Below are 20,754 nucleotides of genomic sequence, written 5' to 3' on the forward strand. Positions count from 1 at the left end.
CATTCTTGACTAGGGAGGCAACATACCATCCTGGAGTCACGCCTATGGCCACAGAAACCCTGTCTGTTCTCCTAACTAATGAACCCCCTATCACCACTGCTGAAGACCGTCCCTAACAACAGTTTCTCACCAACCAATGAACGTATGTTTCTCCTGTGATGTCACTGTTAGATGTTTATAAACTCAGCCCTCTTGCGCAGCTTTTCGACTCCTGGAGGCTGAGAAAGATAGAGAAAGAAAAAGCAAGAAAAAAATAAAAAGCACCCCCCCACCCCAAACTCCCTTACTTACCAAACTCGCAGTAATTCCACTCTGTCCCAGCTGCGCCCATTTCTAGTAGGGATATTGAACAACATTCAGGAGAATGATCTGTAGTTGATTTTTCCCTTCCTTGTCGTGGATGCTGGGGCCAGCTATAAATAAGATCCCGTTCGCTTGACTGGGTTAGACTAACTCAGCACAGATCGGGAATCAAACCTGGAAACTTCTTGATCTTTAGAGTTCAGCTAATACTGCCCTAATCACCTAAGCCACAGAGCTCTTTCCACATAAAAATTCTTATCATTATTAAATTTGAGGCATTGGGGACCAATGAAAAGAATGAGGGTCAGGGTGTTGGATGATTGGCACTTGGTGCAGGATAGAGCATGGGCAGTACAGTTTTGGATCAGCTGATTGGCAGGCGATCTGATGTCTGTGGAAGTAGACGATATTTGTAATGAAGAGGGTGTGGGGTCAGAAGTTCAGCCAACGTTGCAAAGTCTGTTTCAAATGGAGATCATTGGACCATTGGAAATAGGAGCAGGAGTAGGCCATTCGGCCCTTGAGCCTGCTCTGCCATTCAGTTAGATCAAAGTTGATCTTCTACCTCAAAGCCATTTTTCTGCACTATTCCCATATCCCTTGAGATCTAGAAATCTATCAATTTCTGTCTTGAATACACTCAGTGACTGATCTTCCACAGCCCTCTGGGGCAGAGAATTCCAAATGTGCACCACTCTCTGAGCTAAGAAATTTTTCATCATCTCAGTTCTAAATGGCCTACCCCTTATTCTGAGACTGTGTCCCCTGGTTCTAGACACTCCATCCAGGGGAAACATCTTTCCTGCATTCTATCCTGTCAAGCCCTGTAGGAATTTTCTATGCTTTAATGAGATCACCACTTATTCTTCTAAACTCTAGAGAATATAGGCCTAATCTCCTCAATCTCTCCTTATAGGACAATTTCGCCATCCCAGGGATCAGTCTGGTGAACCTTCATTTCATTCCCTTTATGGCAAATACATCCTTCCTTAGATAAGGAGACCAAAACTGTACACAATACACCAGGTGCAGTCTCACCAAGGCTCTTTACAATTGCAGTAAAGACTTCTTTACTCCTGTATTCAAATCCTCTTGCAATAAAGGCCAACATACCATTGCCAATTAAGGGATTGCAATTGGTGGCGAGGGTACAGAGTTAGTGGCAAGGGTCAAACACAACCGCTTCAGTTATCTCAATATTATAACTGGAGGAAAGCGCAGCTCTTCCAAGACTGGGTATCAGACAAGCCTTACAGAGAGTGGCAATTAGGGAGGATTGGTTCAGAGAGATAAGGCTGACTGTCATCAGTACAGCAAAAATATTGCCTATTAATATTATATACAATCAAGTTTTATGCTGCTTTAGAATGTAACTATGGTAGACCTTTCATATAAATGACTATACGTTGCACTATACATCAAATATGTGATAGTATTATTGAGGTGACAGAAAACACACATGCCCAAAATTAAAACATTTTAATCTCAACTTGTGTACATGGGAATCATTTTCTTTATCATGTCTCCAATGTGCCTTTGTTTTAAAAATTATGTAAAATGCACAATTTTGATCCCTCATTCCAACAAATACTTGCATTTTAACAACACATCTTTCTGAATATATTTTACAGGTGAAGATTTTCAGTTCAAACATTCTCTGTATCTCTTATTTCTATTAAATACATTCTATTTTCCAGTTGCACATTTGGTCTGCAAAAATACTTCATTGTTATCTCACAGTATTCTTCCACTATTTGCCTTGTGCAGTTTACCTATGGATAGTTTTACAAGACTTAATCTTTCTGTAGTTAAGAACATGAATGCTGTTGATTTATCAAGCATTATTTCTAGTTACAATACCAACTCTTCCAACTGAAGCATGCAGACATTTTATTTTTTCATGTCTAGTTATCCAGCATAATAGGTGGCAAATTATGCTGCTTCACTAAAGTAGAACTTATGAAGGCTGTTTAAATCCAAAACAGTGAAATCATATGATACACTACAGAATTACAACTACAGCACAGAGCATTGCATACTGCAACAGTCATTTTACAACTGAGGACAGTAAATCTGACAGATATTTCTAAGTCACTCCTACAACATCTTAAGGACATTATATAAAAAAATGTTCGGAAAGGAAACTTTTGCATAAGTAATACTTAAGTGTAGATGAGAAATTTCCAGATGCAACTTTTACTATCATTTACTGTAAGTGTTAAGCAAATAATTTTATATTTGCAACCAGATATTCATCTGATCTTTAAAGAAGTATTGCTGTATTACTTTGCAGTGCTTCAGCCAGAGACCAATCTATGAAAACATTGAACAAAAACGCAATATATTTTTTATTTTTCTTTCCAAGCAACCTACCCCATTTAACAGCACGTCAACAATGTTCACATTTGTAAACTAGATATTTTAGTCTAAATACAACAACATTACAAAAAGAAAAAAAAAATGTAGTGGAAATTCACTGCCTTGCCACAGAAATATCAATCATGCAAACTTGAAGACTCTGTCCTTCTAACCTCTGTTTGAAGCACTGTATCATTCAGGTATTTTATGTTATTCGTGGGGAGGGGCCAGGGGTTGATAAACAGGTTTACTCTGCCGAAACACCCTCTGTCTACTACTGAGCATTGTCCAAAGAGTGCTGATTATAGTTCTCTTTCCTTTGAGCTGTGGCATAATACCATCCGGTGTAATCTTAAGGAAAATGGTTTAACCAAAATTGCCACACCTAAAATCCCCAGTTTTTTTTTAAAAAAGGAATTAATACTGCAATTCAGTACATTTGAAGATACTGATTCAAAAATATACATATATTTATAGGAGGAAGAACAACTTCCACAGCTACAAATGACAGGAGTACATAGCTTGCTGAATACCATCCACTAAATCCCATATAAATCTGGGAGACCATGCAGAAAGAACAGTCTGTTAGTCTTGCTACAGCTGCAATGAAGAACGATAAGATCTGTAATACACATCAACTGCAGTCAAGCGCTTGCCTGAAAATTGTTCACACTCATTATAAGCATTATAGTACAAGCTTGTACAGGAAAAAGAAAGTCTGGATAAAAATTTGTATTCTGCTCTGTCTCGCTGTGTCAGCCTCAATACAGTATTTTTTAATCTGAGGCTCATTATTCATAAGGTTTTACTGTAGAGTAAGTGGTTAAGATAAACTAATAACCAAGACTCATTACTGCAATCGGTTTATTCCATCTAGTAACTAACTAGTGACCATCTAGTCCTCTGGTAACAAACAGACCTGATATTGGCGAAATGTTGTACGTGCTCATTGCATTGAAAAACAAAGAATGTTATGTATTGCCTCAAGGAAAATTTAACATGCAATTTTCTGGTCTTTGTTTAATTTAAAATATGTTAGTCTTCCTGTAGTCTTCAATCCAGTATTTACAGTTACTTCCAGCTTAAACAAGTTCATTTTATTTTTGCTGAATTCATTGCTGCTGCAAAGAAGAAAATTTCCTTTGTCGTTTTGAAAAGTTCTTTTTGTATTTTTTTTACCCCATGCAGACTTTGCCAGTTCATGTGTACTTTCATAATAAAACAAGCCTTTGGGGCAGGAAATGTAGCAGTGGAAATGTCTCATTGTGCTCAACTGCAAAGTAATCACTGCAGAACATTTGCAAGCTTAATGATACTTCCTTTTGCTCATCTCACTGTCAATGTTACATAACTTTGATGTCAAGCTTCACTGATAAATATCTTCAGTGCGATAATCACTGTTGTCATGGTCTTCACAATGCAAAACTATCGGGGAAAACACTGATGCTCTCCTCTTGCTCTCCAGTCTGTGATGTTCTTTTCTATTTCTCCAATAGCAGGAACATAACACAGGTGGTCAGATGACTTTCCAGGCTCACATTTGACTTGGTAAGATTTTTACAGTGCTGACACTTTTACAATGTTGCTTTCTGCTTGGCCTGGAGAGTCAGGCCTGTCGTCTCCTTCGGGTGTTGTGGCAGGAGGGCTGGGCATGCTTATTACTGCTGTTGTTATATATGATTGCTCACAATTTAGTTTGACACTTTCCTCTACGTTTGCATTCAAACTGGATCGGCTGCAAGAATAAACACTAATTGTTATAGCTTGTAAGGTACTGGCAAAGCAGGGAGCACCATAAGGTGTGCTATTTAAATAACGTTTCACAAAAAAACTGAAAACAATTGTTACATTAACTTTTGCATCAAATCGGTCATTAAAATAGATGGTATATTGATTCGCTAAATCCTCCAATTTTTGTTTTATTGTTAAAATGATTTGCAAAAGAAATAGTTAAATTGATTCACATAATTTTTTTTAATAGCCCTCACCATCTAGGATACTGCACTTAAAAAAGGCTAAAAATCAAAACGGATTACCCAATTATCATACCTATAATCTTTTCTTTCATATAAATGACTCTTAAAGCTTGGAGTGAATCACATGCATTCAAAGAAATGAATAGACGAAAAGAAACTTAAGGATAGTTCCACAAAAGAATTGATGGGGTCAACTTTGGTCTTGGGTCTGTTTCTGGAGATATTGCACGCCTGAACCAAGAGGCCTGAGGATTGCCAGGATTTGGTCCTTATCTACATGCTTGGGGTGATCTACCGATGTCTGTCGCTCCTCCACGGCCAGCTTGCCACACTCTGGTTTGAATTGTACCAAGTCTCAGGCTCTGATATTCCTTGTTCTCGCACTTGGGAAATGCCTGGAGAGTTCTGGGGCTGCCCCAAAGACTTGAGCCTTCATCTACAACAGGCGCATTTTTAAGGGCAAACATTAGAATGAGGTAGAGAAAGATGTTGGCCCTTCTGCCAAAGTTTCAATTGTAGCAAAATGCAGCAGAGTTGGAACTGCTGCATCCAATGCTGATCAGACAGAAAACTACACATTTACTTAGTTACGTTTAACAAGGCCAGACTTCCGATCCATGATGCAGGAGAACTCCCTCAGTGCAGGAATCCACATAGGAGAGCAGCAAAGAGAATCAGCACAGAAAACACACCCCTTTTTACAGCACCAGCTGCCGTAAGCTGTTTAAGGCCAAGATTTTTGTCCCCGGGTTGTGTTTGCAGAGTTGGGGCATTTCCTGGCTCGGCAAACACGAACTTTAAAAATGGCTGCCCACAGGTCAGACTTTCGGCTGGGGGAGCAGGCTGAAATAGGAGTTGGGGCAGGCAACCCTGGGTTGAGCGCGGAGACTGCCGGATGCGGAGGCGGGCTGGGCGCAAGGCCTGCCTGTGTGCTCCGACATAGTGTTTAAATAAATAAATAATAAGAAATCATAAAACGTTCCTCTGGCCCTCACCCCTTCCTCACCCCCTCCCCCCACAACCACACACGCTCCCTATGCCTCATCTATGCCAACCAATGCTAGACAGCTCTTTAACAGTTCCTTGACAGCTGGACAGTTCCTTGACAGCTGGACAGTTCTTTAACAGTTCTCTGACAGCTGGATAGGTCCTTGACAGCCGGACAGCTCTTTAATAGTTCCTTGACACCCAGACAGTTTCTTGTTAGCTTGACAGTTCCAATGGGTGGGATTTTCCAGGCCTGCCTGCCGCTAGGATCGACTGGTCCTGCCGAAAGTCAATGGATTTTTGGCTGGGCTGCTGAATCCCCCGCGGCAAGTCCTGCTCGGATGGGGCTGGAAATTCCCGGCCAATGAGCTTGTGCATAAAAGTTCACAATCATGGTTACTTTTAAGAATCCCAAAGGGTGCCTTACCTCTGCGAAAGGTGTCCCAGGACCATATACAAAGGGGTACCTTGGCTATCCAAACAAATCCACCAAGTTCAGACCTCCCCTTATCAGGTCTAATCTGCACACTCTGGATTCCACACTCCTGGCCTACAAAAATCCTACTTCAGTAGAGCAGTTGATCATTTAATATGCCAGCTGCCTCCATTAATTGTGTATGCGCGAACCCCAGTCTGACTCCAGTCCTGCCCCCGGCAAGACGTGAAATGCCAGCTTCAGGGGTGGGGCTTAGAATTCTCGGCCATTTCTGCGATTTTCGCCGTGATGGGGAGCCTCTCTGTCATGGTGAAAAACTGAGCCTAAATGTCCTGTGCGAATGTTAGTGAATGGCTGAGTGGGTGAATGAGTGGCTAGGGTAGTACGGTGGATGAGGTAAATGGGTAGGGTGGCAAGTGGGTGAAGTGGAAGGTGGGCAGGGTGGCAGGTCAGTGAGGTGGATGAGAGGGTATATGGGTCGAGGGTAGTCAGGTTGGATCGGGAGGGGTTGTCAGGTCGAGTGAGTAGTTGGGTGGTCTGGTCAGGGGTGTTCAGGTGGTGGGGGAGTCAGGTCTGGTCAGAGGGGGGTAGTCAGGTCTTGTCGGGGGTAGATGGGTGGTGAGGGGTAGTCAGCTCTGTTCAGGGGTAGTCAGGTGGTGGGGGCTAGCCAGGACTGGTTGGGGGACAGTAGTCAGGTGGTGGGGGTAGTCAGGAGGTGGGCAGTCGGGTCGGGTAAGGAGGGGTTGAGTCGGGGGGGTGGTTGGGGGTCACGGGAGGTAGTTGGGGGAGTCGGGGGGGAGTAGTTGAAGTTTCAAGGGGGAGGTCGGGGGTCGGGGGGGGTGGAGGGGGGGGCGGGTAGGCATGGGTGACTTGGAGGTCAGCTGTATAGTTACCCAGGATTTAGACTAGGATTTTTCTATCTAATATTTTCTGGGTAACAATCCAGATAAGTCCCACAGAACTATCTGAGGTCTCCGAGTCTAACTCAGAATTGGAGATGTTTTTGTAGAGTCCTGGGGAGCAGGGGAATTGCCCATTGGAAGTTTAAGCTTCCTGGGAAATTCACATGGAATCAGCGCATGGGGTCTTCTGCAGGGTCCCAACATGTATCTTGGGCTGCATGATCTGGAGACTGGAAGATCTGGCCAATGTCGTTCATTGGTTAGAACAATTTAAATCCTACAGTAGTACATTTTGTGTACAAGATGGGTTGACCACCCATGTATTACCAAATAGCTAACAGGGACCTTTTCACTTAATTGATGTGGTATTAGTTTCTATAATTTATAAAGAAGACATTTTTATATTTACTTATTACGTTAAAAATTTTGATTATTAAGCTTTAATTTACAAAAAAAGAGGCACTTCGAAATAGTTACCTATTGGAGAGACCACTCTGCTGCACACATCGAATCTGAATAGTACTGAGCTCCTGTACACTTCCAACGTGACTGCAAGAAATATTGGAATTTGGGAGGCGGAAAGGCTTTTTGCTGCGTCTTGAGCAACATGTTCCTGTTAAGCCATGTTGAGATGTGAGAGAAGGGCTGTGTGAATTTGATCGATTTCTTGTAGATCCTTCTAGACAATTCTCTTCGTATGTTTGCTCATCCACAAAGTCGTGATTCTAATTGAAAGAAAAAAAGGGACAGAGGAAGAAAAGTATTCTATATATAAGTTTTAAGAAAATGTTGGTGCTTCACCTCTTTTTAAAAGAATATGTCAACAGGAAGAATCACGGTTTGAATATTGATTAAAACTGTGGGTACACTGGCTGGCACTTGCTGTTGAATTCCAATCTTGTATATCTGGCTGTGGAGCTCAGCTAGTGGCAGAGGCTGCAATTAGCTAACAAAGATTTTCCAGACCCTGTCTGTCTGTGGTCGCTCTGATTACACATTTTATTTTTCCTACTTTTAGGCTGAGATGATAATGGTGTGGAATAAGGTTTTAGCAGCATCTATGCTAAGTAGCGCTTAGTATCGTGTTAGTACTAGTTGCTGAGTGAGTTTGTCATGTGATAAGTTGATGGACTAAACCAATTTCACAGAAGGGGATTTCAAAATTTGACCACCCAACTTGGAACTTCTCACACCAGTAGTACACATTGGAGTGTGGCACAGAGGTGAGTAGGCTCCACAGGAAAGTTCAAGTGTACTGATCATTGCACCCAATTCCCGACATGGGTCCAGGTGGATGATGCTTTACATTGAGAGCATGGATTTGTAAAATCTACTCTGTAGTACTCTAATGAAGATGGGTGGAAAATAATAACAAAAGAAAAAGCGCAAAAGAGATTGTTGCATGAAATCAGGTGCATTGACACTTGCGTGAAATTCCACTTTGCTACTTTAACGAAGGTTTTGACCTATTCAAAATACCCGGGTTAGCATTCATTCTTAAAATAGCTGACAATGGTGTTTCACATTAACATGTTTGTTAATATTGCACCATAAAATTTTATATCAGTGAAATTAAATTGCTTGTTTCAGTGAAGCAGTAGCATAATTTTTAATACATTCTTTTGTAGAAACACAGCATTCGCTACTGAAGTCCACCAATACATCTGGGCAATCATGATCAGCCAAGTCAATAAAGATTCTGCAGTTGTTGGGAAGATAGATGACTACAGAAAATATCAGTGATTTGAACTACATGTCCAAATTTAAAATAGTTAATAATAATAAAATATTTTGCAGTGGACATATACATAGATACATTAACCCCAAATCAACCTTAGTTCTGACTGAGGGAGTCATTGCAAACTTGGAATTTTAAAAAGCATTATTATACGCTACTTTTCTGCACTTAGTCACAGATAAGAAATGTGGTAGAAATTGCTCATGAAGTTTTCTTGTACTAGGCCGCATCATATTTTATAAAGTCTTATAGATCAAAGTATAATGCATCCATAGTTTACTGTGCACCAAACCACTAATTAACTCTTAGACTGGTCAATGATGTCAGGTCAAGCACTAGGAGCTAAAGCTGGTCCTAGGGCAGAATTTTTCATATGGCGGGTGGGCTTGGCGGGGGTGGACGTGGAGCCGATCGGTGTCTGCGATCAGCTCCATGATGCCATTTTACGTGGGCGGGCCAATTAGGGCCCACCCAGTGTAAGACACGACTGGTAGCGTCTGCGGGTGGGGGGGGAGGAGGGAGAGTTGGGGCCAGCGCAAAAGAATGGAGCTGCCTCAGGGAGATTGAAGAGCTTCTGAAATTATTAAATAAAAGGTTTATAAATTTATTTAAACATGTCTCCTCATGTGACTGCGTCACATAAGATGGGACATGTTTTTATATTTATGAAAAAACTGTTATTTATTGAATAAAAGCTTTAGGTAACCTCATCCTGCTCGTGGATGAGGTTTCCTAAAAAACGCGAAGGCCGCTTGGCCTTTTCGCCTGCCCGTCAATCGTAAGGTTGGACAGGCAGCGTTAACAGGTACTTCAATTAATTTCTCAATGGCCTTAATAGGCTGTTTATATATTGGCGGGTGCACAGCCGACTCCGGTGCGTGCCCACCAAACAAAGTATTGTGGGACTGCGCGATGACGTTGGGACGCACACCCGCATCATTGTGCGTCATTTTACGCATCAGCGTGTCAGGCATGCCCCTGCATGCCGACTGAAAAATTCTACCCCTAGTGTCGCAGTAATGAAGTTATTGAAAAGTCAGGAGTAGCTTATAGCAAATAAACACTCAAAAATAATAAATGCATTGTGCCAGTCCGATCTTGCATTTTAACTTAACTTGAATCTAATTAATATAATCTATCCTAACTTTTCTATTATTATTTTTCTGATTTTTAAATATTTAAACAACTCTGCTTTATATATTTTCTCTATCTCTGAGGACCATTTTGGAGATGGGCGATAGATCCGAAAAACTGGTCTCAAATTGACAGGCAAATGACTCGGAAGCCCTGATTTTACTGGAGCGGGGTTTTGGAGCAGGGTGAGTAGGAGTTACAGTCAGGAAACTCAGAAGTACAGGTTCTTCCCAAATACACTGGAGTTTTAACTACACGGCGTGAGTTGTTTTTTTCAGGCTCCCCACCTAAAAGATCAGCTTGACTGACAGGCTGGCTTGCCCGCAGGTAGGTTTAGTGGTGGTGGTCAGGTTGCGTAGAGTATGGTTGTGGGGTAGTTGGAAGTGATCACAGGTGGATTGGAGTTAATTATGGGGTTGTTGGAGGTGATTGCAGGGGGAGGGGTCAGGGAAGCTGATAGATTGTGGGGTTGTCAGGGAGGCCAATGGGGGGAGGCCGATGGGGAAAGAGGGAGGGGTATTGGCGGGGGCTCATAGTGTTAGCTTGGTGGGCATGAAATATTACCCCTACTCCTCCTGGCCTCCAAGCAGTGCTATAAAGGTACTTAAATTTTGGATCCAGCCCCTCTTAACTCATTTTACCTGCTTGGTTTCCTGAGGCCCTAGAAACCCAACAACGGCAGTAAAAAATATAAACCCTGTTAAACTCTCCTTAAAAGGTTTCAACAACTAACCCACGTCCTGAGAGTGGATTGGTTGTCCGTGTCTTGTCCTGTCTCCTTCAAAATCAGAAGTGGGTGGATTCGAGGTAGCTTGGTTTCCTGTTTGAAATTTTTAGACTTTGATTTCCCACCTGACCCCAAGCCACTTGTTAAAATTCCCCCAATGGTCAATTTATCAGCCAGTCAAAGCTGAGAGGTGTAAAAATTGGCACAGTCACATTGCAAGTATGATAGCAGCTTCTTCCTTTTTTGAGGCCTGATAATTTTACACAAGTCATTTAGTCCTTGCAACCACAGTATTAGTTAAAAAACTGACCAAGGAAACAATAAATATGATGATTTTAACCTGGAACCAGAAAACTAAATAAATGGGAAAATAATTAGTGACATCCCACAATATTATGCTTATTCAAATCCAGTATATGAAAAGTGGCTTTGTATTTAGCAAAAACGCTTTGCATGTTATTTTCATGACAAAATCAATTGTGGCTACACAGTTCACTGAATTTTAGTAAAATGATGAGGAGCATGGACACTGTTACCTGCCCATTAAAAACAGTGGTTTAAAAAATCCTTAAAGTAATATCCCGGTGATTATGCTGGGATCGAACCAATTTGTGTCCTCAGCAGGGACCATGGCAGAAATTTAAAGGATCAGTGGGAGTGTATGGGACTAGCACGTGCAAGTACCACTGCAGATGGATTTCTGGAACTCATCTGTCCCATGCAGTCATAAAAGTTGGTGTCTTCCCTTTTAATGGTTGCTGGGTCTGGGGATGGGGTGGTGGGTTGCCGATACTTGTTTTCCAGATTCTAGCTATGCTCCCCTCAGCCCTCTGTGTAAAGGTGCCAATCAAGATTTAAAGGAAAAATCGGCACCTTTCTTCGGTTGTCCAGGGTTCCTGGCGTCCTCTGGTGGGACCCACTTTAGTCAATCTGAAGGACAGTGTACCACACTTCACTGGCTGTACCAGGTTTCAGTTCTACATTGGGCCCCAAGTGAACCAAAGAAGCAGGAACTTCATTTGCAGAAAGTCCCCACTCCTGGTCCACCTCCTGATGCCATTTACTTTGCAATTAGGGACATACAGATGTTCCAGCCTGTACAAGACATGCTGGAAGTTCCCAGAAACAGTGGAGATCCAGCAAAACCAAATCCCTGCTGCTGCATGGTGGATTTTGCTATTCTTCTGTTAGTGTTATGGTAGAAGAAAGCAGAACCCCAGGGATTTTTGGAAACATAAATTTGTCAAACAATTTCATGATTAAATTAAAGTTTATATATGATGTCAATGAATGTAAATGGTATATTGAAAAGACATTTCTTTGATCTGGCTCAATATTATCCAGAAATCACTGGCCACATGTTTATATAGATATAAACTTATTTTTCCATTACTTTTGAATGTATTCTTGTTAACTTTAAACTTTTACTGCCCAAAGTTTAAAGTTAGGAACCATTTGCACTCACTTGTCACAATCCCTTCACCAGAAATAGATCATTGCACTTCTATAACATGAAGAGTGAAAAATATCTTAAAATTATAGGTCATAAAACCAGTGATGTACTAAATGTATGTGGCATAATATTACCTACCAGCCGTCATTTGTCATTATCACTGCCTTAAACATTTATCAAGTAGTGGGCACTAATGCTAAGCTGATCAATACATTCTAGAAAGAATGACTCTAAACCCATTAAAACAGCAAAACAAGAAACCAGCAGAAAAGCTTTTGCACAATCACAGAATACCAGCATACAACACAAACATCTTCAGACTGTCAAAACATTAACAGCTGCAGCACAAATACCATAAAACGCAGAGTTACAGACATTTAAATTCAGATAGTTCTGACACGAACAATCAAACTGGTACCTTAATGGATGCTGAAGACCGAATTGATAAGAGGGGATCATCCACAAGATAGGACAATCCCTATATGGTAACATGCCAACAAAAAAGAAACAATAACTAATGCATCTTAACAGGTTAAAATGAGTATATTCAAATATATGAACAAAACACCAGCATCTTTTCTGACACCTTCATTTACTGGGAGTATTACATAGATAATCACTATAAATAACTACGTTTAATTATTAGAAAATGTCAAGTATAGTTGATAATTACTAGAAAGATTTTAATGACTTCTTTACAAAAGATATTTTTGGCAAATAAAACTTTAAAAATAAACAGGCTATTAAGAAGACAATAATTATCTTTAATGGGCAAATTTGTCTAAAAGTCTCCTGTTTCATTAATCTATGGGAGATGATTGCACTTTACCCACTCTTTCACAAGTAATATTTTTAGAGTTAGCTACTGAACTTTCTTAAGGCTTCAAAAAGATACTGAAAATGACTTCAATAGTTACCCATTGAATGCCAAGTTTGTAATTTACTATTTTGGCATTTAGCCAAAATTATTAAATGGCACTGGAAAACAGTGTCCTGATCAAAATGGGCTGTGCTAAATTTCAGCAGTTTTGAAGTGACAATTCCCTGATGTGGAGGGGGGGCGGAAAAATAGCCAAACCTATTGACGACTTTCCTGAATATTGCAAGAAACCATTAGATTTCCCTACATGGCAGTTTCTTCGAATCAAGCATTCATCAAGTAAAGCTGGCCAAGTAAATTTATTTCTATTCTGTGTGGAGTATTTAATATAAATGAGGAATGCTTTATGTGATATAGTTTGTGATTTTGAATGTATGTTTGTATTAGGTAACTGAGTGACAAAGTAGGCTAACACAGCAACCTTTTACTTCTGGATTCCATAAAATAAGCTTGGGTATTGTTAATCCAGTTCCTTGCAGATGTGTATCCAGAGCCAAAAAATAATATTAAGTTAGCAATCCCCATCAGAGAGGTCATAAAGACTACATAAGTGTAAATTTTAAAAGTCACTATGGTGCAGTGTGGAGTTCTTAGGTTAAAAGTTAAGGCTCATTGCTGAAGCAAAGTAGAACATGAGTCTAACCTGTTCTCATATCTGACCTGGAACTGATTGGTGCTGAAATTAGGTGCCCAAAATGGGAAATTTTATCCATTGTATCCATTTCCCAGCACTAGCACCTGTTATCTTAATGAGTGCATACATATAAATAAAAATAACATCAGTGTTAGAGAAAAATTATGCAGACAACAAGGACTACAGACACAGTACTACACGCAATAAGATTCCTTGCACATTTCATCAGAAATCATTCCAAGTCATGCAAATCTTTCTTGCAACTTCAGACATTGGTTGGCATATACTTTGCCGCAGATGCAAACACAGATGGCTAATGAAACAGATGGATGGTTTCTGAAAAATATAAATTACTGAGTGATTCTGGGTGCATTCCTCATGAAGGCGTTGAAATTCCTGTGTGATATTTTTAACAATAGTTGATGCGCTTGTAGGAATTGCCTGAATGTATTATTTTAACAAAGTCCTTAACCCATAGTTTATTTTTCATTAAATGTCTATTTCCCAATGCTTATTCTATTTGTATGGTATGGTACTTTGAAAAGCGCTTTCTTTTAGCCAATTGCTGGAGGAAGTGAAACCACTGACTGAAATATTGCAATGTGACTGTGATAGTGTAACAGAAAGAACTCATTATTCCAGCAGTTGATGCATTGGTCGCAGATTACTCCTGGAATAACATCCCTTACATGCGCTTTTTCTTCCTGAATTCAATTACACAAAAGCCAGGATTTTACGGCCTCGCTGCGGCGTGTCTCCCCCTGGCGAATGCAGTGAGCTATTTAAATCTCCATTCAGTTCGGCAGGACCGTAATATCCCGCCAGGCAGGAGGGGCCGTAAAATCCTGGCCAAAGCTATGGGTTGGAAAACTGAAAGGTGAATAACAGTTGCTTGTGCACAATATAAAAGATTTGCATTTTCACTTAAGGAATATAATCCCAATTACCAAAACCAATTAAAATCATGGGCCAAAACTCATTCATACCACCAGTGATGCCATGGCTAAAAGCTTTGATGATGCAGTGCCTCAAGGGCAGTGATCAGAACAATTTCTGTTGCTTGGGCTCATGCAAAAAAAATGGTATCAATATGCATTTATTCTATGGAAATGACTGCTAGCTTTATTGCCCCCATGACTGATATTTCAAAAACGGTATCACACTGGGTGTGAAATTATATTTTCAATGTTTGACAGGAGTGAAAATGTAATTAAGCTTCTAGTAGGAATCATATTTCCTTTAAAACAAACAGAATATCATGCTTGGGAGGCCCTGAAATTGCTTTATACAAGCAAAACATTGGTATGGCTCCTAAGTGCCATGCTATGGATTTATTATCCTAAGGAAAGAAATGTGATAAGTTATTGCCTTTGGCAATATGGATGGTTTACCATTCAATAACATATCTAGATAAATGAAATGTTTGGCTTAGTTTGGTATCTAAAAATAAAACTTTAAATCCTTCTTTTAAAACAAAACCTTTGAGCACTAAATTATTTTGTGGATTTCATAGTACATTTTTAAAGATGTTCAGCATGCATTTCACCTGAACGACTCAGCTCCAGACCTCATTACAGTCTTGGTCCAAACATGAACAAAAGAACTGAATTCCAGAGATGAGGTGAGAGTGACTGCCCTTGACATCAAGACAGCCTATGATTGAATGTGGCATCAAGAAACCCCAGTAAAACTGAAGTCAATTAGAATCAGGGGAAATGCTCTGGACTAGCTGGAGTCACACCCAGCACTAAGGAAGGTGGTTGTGATTGTAGAGACCAATCATCTCAGCCTGGAACATCATTGTAGGAGTTCCTCAAGGTAATGCCTTTAGCCAAGTTGTTCCAATTCAGTTATACCCCTGGCATCTACCTGACAATGTGGAAAATTATCTAGGTATGTCTATCCACAAAAAGCAAGAAAAATCCAATCTGGCAATAACTGTCTCATCAGTCTACTCTCAATCATCAACAAGTGATGGAAGGGATCTCTGACATTGCTTTCTAGGCCTAACCATCTTCAGCTGCTTCATCAATCACCTTTCTTCCTTCATAAGGACAGAAGTGGGAATGTTTGTTAATGACTGCATAGTGTTCAGTTCTATTTGCAATCCCCAGATAATGAAGCAATCTGCATGCAGCAAGGCTTGAACATGGTTCAGGCCTGGGCTGAAAAACGATAAGTAATATCTGTATCACACAAGGACCAGCAATGACCATCTCAAACAAGAGGGAGTCTAAACACCTGCTCTTGAATTTAATGGCATTACCATCGTCAAATCACCTACCATCAATATCCTGATGGCTTACCATTGACCAGAAATTTAACAGGGCCAATTAAATAAACACTATGGCTTCTACAGCAAGTTAGAAATTGGGTACTCTGTGGCAAGAAATTTGCCTTCTGACTCCCCAAATCCTTTCCATCATCTACAAGACACGTGTCAGGTGTACGATGGAATACTCTGCACTCACCTGGATGAGGGCAGCTCCAACAAGACTGAAGAAGCTCAACACCACCCAGGACAAAACAGCCTGCTTGATCAGAACCCCATCCACCACCTTAAACATTCACTCCTCCACCGCCAACACATGGCAGCAGTGTGTAACATCTACAAGATGCACAGTAGCAACTCATTAAGGCTTCTTCAACAGCACCTCTCAAACCCATGACTTCTATTGCCTAGAAGGACAAGGGTAGAAGGCGCATGGGAACACCACCACTACCAAGTTCCCCTTCAAGTCACACATTGTTCTGACTTGGAAATATATTGCTTTTCTTCATTGTAGTTGAATAAAAATTATGGAACTCCCTACCTAACAGCACTGTAGGAGTACCTTCACTACTTGAACTGTAACCGTTCAACAAGGTGCTCACTGCCACCTCCTCAGGGTCAATTAAGGATGGGCAATACATGCTGTCTACAACCAAGAATGAGTAAATAAAAAGAATGTGTCAAATTTAAATTATTTCATGCAAAAAAATGACAAATTTCTAAAGAGATATAACAATCAAACCAGTTAAATCTGATTAATAACCAAAATTTAAAGTATTCAGATTTCCCCAAGATTTTGTACTTTGTATCCTGGAGCAAAAATGGATCCTCAAAGGGTTAATTATTTTGATAGATTATTTTAGACATAACTAGATCCTATTACATATTATTTGGAATATTCTCATTTTGACTTATTCTTGCTTCCAGTATATTCCCACAGGAGGTGAAAGTTTGGTTAGGTGATGGAGGTGAAGCAAGAATGACATGGTGCCATGTAACAGGACTTTTTGATAAATCTATTGGTGTATCTTTTCAGTGAACGGGCAAATGATTTTCTGCAAAACGTACACCATAATCTTAGGATAATTAGCTTTCAAGCAAAAATGCAAAAACACAAAAGCTAATTCTAAGAGGATCAGCTCATTTTACTTCCAGGTTTTGTGAAGCCTCAGATGTCATTCCTTACCGTAGTTTTCTCCAAACAGTGTAAGAGATGATGATGCTGCCTCTGAAATGAAGACCCTGACTTGCTAACTAGGGCTTGTTCTTCATCATTAGACATCTGGAAAAATCAAGAGACAATGAATTAAAAATGTTGTAGCCAATTAATAAAAAGATTTCAAACTCTGTTTCAACATAAATGGACTCTTGCTTTTACTTGTATAAAATCTGAAAAATATATAAGCACCACCATTCATGAGGCTGATGAGGGTGAAAAGCCTGTTTCCATTTGGGGGAGGAATGTGGTTTTGGGACATAAGTCGATTTTCCCTCTGCTCCTCCAATGTCAAGGACTACAAAGGAGCACAGTCAGAAGGCTTCAGGGAACAGGGGTTTTGATTTTTATGCTCTTGAAAGGTCTCAGCCAAGAGCAGGCACTTCTGGAAGAAGACCTTCTGGAAGATTTCAAACCTTACCTCATGTCATTGATCCCAGAAGGGGATTGGATACCTTCTATGACAGTACAGTGGCCAAAGGCTGGAAATGTGTTGCTTGCCAAATTGGTAAAAGCCACTGGCTTCTAGGGCATGGACCTGAAACAGGCATTAGTCCCTTTGTATATGCAAATAAGGGACCTAACCCCCAATTGAGGCTGGAAAATTAGGCTTCTTACAATAAAAATACCTAAAGGAGAGACTGTTCTACTTATTTTGATGTTCTAACACCGAGCCTTGGAACACAATATCCTTTCAAAACTCATTATGTTCAGCCATCCAACTGTTCAAACTGTTTCTGATTCTTAAGTTTATTCAGCTGGATGTCTGAATGGTCACTTGATTTCTTTATTCACTCTGCATCTTCATTGCTCTTGTTTCTCATGCAGTACTTTGCCTCTCGCTCTCCAGTAGATTTTTTCTGCTGCAGTATCCTTTCTCTGCAGTGATTTTTAAAAAATCGGCTGCAGATTTCGTCCCTCTCTGTGAAACTTTATTCTCATTTTTTCCTTCTTTTGTTTTTATTGTTTTCCGTTGGTTTTTAATATTTTTTATTGCAATTGCACTACCTCATGATGTTGGGAGTGCGGTGGGTGGGGATTCTGTTGGGGGCAGTGGGAGGTGCAGCAGGATTGGGAGGGCCAGGAAAGAAAGTAAGGGCTGCTGGAATAATTGGCGTTTTGACCTCTTGGCGCCGTCAATAAAAAAAATCTTTACTTGAAGAAAGGCTTTTCTGATTTCCAGGTGCTGGGAGTGGTGGGGCAATTTATGCTGCACAGTTGGTAGCCAGGGAGTATATGGGTTCATCAGAATTGTATATCGGTAAAAGAACTGTGTGGGTGTTGGGGAGCCTGTCACTGGGTGAAGAATCTGGCAAGGCTGAGGATGTGAAGGGATTGCCAATTTTAATAGCATGAATAATACTGGGGAGTTTAACAGCCAGCTAAATCGACTGGTCAGTAGCTGGTAGCGGCAGGATGCCACAGCTCGTACGGTCCTCAGCAATCGGTGGTGAGCATGTTGGGGTGGTGGTGGTGGCGGGGGGCTCTTCAGGCTATGATCAGGACTGTAACATGGGGGTTGGGGTCAGTAGAAGCTCTGGGCCACAACTGAGAGCTAGGCAAGGAAGCCAAAAGGAGCTGATTTCAGGCAGTCATGCCTCCCACCTCAGATCTGGTGCCTGGCAGCCGAAAGCGTGGGTCTCCTTCTGACTGACAATTATATCCATAATGTCATCAGGCCATGTCACTTGAATGTTAAATAGCCCCCTGCCTGCCTTATACAGGAGCTTCATTGTTGGCCTCCTCGTTAATATGGATGGGATTGAGGTCTAGTTGCTTGATCCTGATATTTTAACCCTCCCCAACATTCTGCCGCCCATTATTGGGGGTTGGGAGGGGGGAGGATGGGCGGTTTTGAAATTGATGCCAATGAATCCAAAAGCCCATGTAATTCATGTTTAATGCTGATGACGAAGGAATATATTTTGCATCTCAATTTGTTTTTTGATTATATTGTGCATTTTCAAATGAATTTGAATTATTAGACATGTTATTTAGTCTATCTTTTTAAAAAATAATTGATTTACTGAGCTAGGAGGGTGGGAATGGTTCTTCAGGAAAGCTCCTCTCCATTGCTATAACTTTAACATATGTTTGGTGGAAATCTCAATTGCTTGGGTAGATAAGGTCTCTGCCCAACTTCTGCATATGTTATGATGCTACAGTGGGGGAAGCTGCGTAATTATTTGCTGATTTCTTGGGGATTGGCTGAGGTATTGAAACTGAGCTATGATGCTTGGTTGCTAAGCTGATTGGTCTCTTTCAAGCTCTCACTCAGAGAAGGAGGTGGTCTAAAAAGGCACATCCTGAGGCTAATTACTGATGTTGTTTGAAGCATCTCTACATTACTCATTGCTCAGCTTCTTTGGTTGGGGCAGGCTACTTTATCTTAAGGTCAGAAAAACTTATAGGGAATAACTTGTCTGCTCTTTTCTGTGCATGTCTTTACACCATTGCTGAAGTTCTGACAATGCAGCAGGAGAAGTCCTGAAGAAATTCTTCTTAATTAATCCTGGCCAGTTATTAAACATTTTTTAAAAAATGAGAGACAAAACAGCATGGCAAATAATTCAAATTTGAAAATGCGCAATGTAATTGAAGAACAGCTTTAGGTACATCATTGATTTGATCTCCAAAAGGCCTTAATTTGGAATATCACATAGAAACCATCACGCTCCACTCTCTCAGAACGCCTAACTGAAGTTCAGCATTACCTTAATAAAGCACATGGTGTTGTTACATGAAATGACGAAAGTGTTCAGATAGTGTCCTGAAACCAGACTTGGGTGATGGAGATTGTCGAAATGTTTCAAAAGACCATTTTAAATCCTAAATTCTTACCTTTTTAATAGACCATCTATGGTGGCTCTAATTAACCCAGTCTTTTTCCTTCAGCAAGCTCAAGTTTCCTTAGCAGTTGATTAGCCAATGCTGGCCTTTCTTTATGTAGTACTGTTCTGAGGCTGCCTTGGATAGATAGCTCCTTGCTTTGCTTTGCAGATTTCGATATTAGTTAGATTGTTTGACTTTCTGGGACAATGTGACCGCAGGAAACAAAGGGAAATGATTTTTTCACTTTTTTTTCCATTTGATACGATCAAAATCCCAGTGAGGATTGAAAACATATGGGCTACTGCCAACAAAGTCACAGCTGGAACTGCTGCTATTAGGTCCTGCTGTGCTCGTAAACTGTGCAGCTTGATGCTGCTCAATGGCTTCCTCTTTTGTAACCCTCCAGTGATTGCCATGCATTCATCACATATTGCCAGCTTGTACTAAATCCGAGCTAGAATGTCCAGCAGACACTTTCAAAAGATACACAACTCAAAGGGGCAATTTGCTTAACCCATTCAGAACATACAGAATACATTCAAGCACCATATTCATGTACAGGATTTCAGTTTCAGTGAAAGCAGTCTCTCTCTGAACATGTAAATGAAAGAAAATAAAAATATCAATAAATATATTGGGTAACAACAGCTGATTTTGTTTGGCTCAATTCTGTTTTCTGAGAAAGGAAGAATAAAATACAACACTGAGTTCTCAGCAGCCCATTACCTGCTCCAGTGAATCACTTAGTAAGCCATTGTGCTTGCTCTGCATAAAAGCATTTGCACTCCCTGTCTTTGCCACACGGATTCTTGCAAGTCTGGCTTTCTGTATAAACAACAACAGACAAATCTATTAATAATTTATCCACACGTTTTCCGTGTTATATTTAACATTGACCATGGAACA

At 40.5% G+C, this 20,754-nt stretch overlaps 1 protein-coding gene across 2 annotated transcripts in view; it reads right to left on the reverse strand.

Annotated features, from left to right (window-relative positions):
- Positions 1 to 1,763: 1,763 nt before the first annotated feature.
- The window catches only part of kcnd2 (potassium voltage-gated channel, Shal-related subfamily, member 2), a 537,597-nt gene continuing 518,606 nt past the window's right edge, over positions 1,764 to 20,754 (reverse strand). The window contains exons 3-7 of one of the 2 annotated variants that reach the window (XM_078567999.1): positions 20,575 to 20,673; positions 16,987 to 17,082; positions 12,433 to 12,492; positions 7,440 to 7,687; positions 1,764 to 4,396 (exon numbers count right to left, since the gene is read on the reverse strand). In XM_078567999.1, coding sequence (XP_078424125.1) covers positions 4,219 to 4,396; positions 7,440 to 7,687; positions 12,433 to 12,492; positions 16,987 to 17,082; positions 20,575 to 20,673 — 681 coding nt within the window. In that variant the 3' untranslated portion in view covers positions 1,764 to 4,218. The remainder of the gene's footprint in view (positions 4,397 to 7,439; positions 7,688 to 12,432; positions 12,493 to 16,986; positions 17,083 to 20,574; positions 20,674 to 20,754) is intronic. The other variant, XM_078568002.1, reaches the window with a different exon arrangement.

The sequence above is a fragment of the Cetorhinus maximus genome, chromosome 22, assembly GCF_964194155.1.
Source record: "Cetorhinus maximus chromosome 22, sCetMax3.hap1.1, whole genome shotgun sequence".
Classification (NCBI taxonomy): domain Eukaryota; kingdom Metazoa; phylum Chordata; class Chondrichthyes; order Lamniformes; family Cetorhinidae; genus Cetorhinus; species Cetorhinus maximus.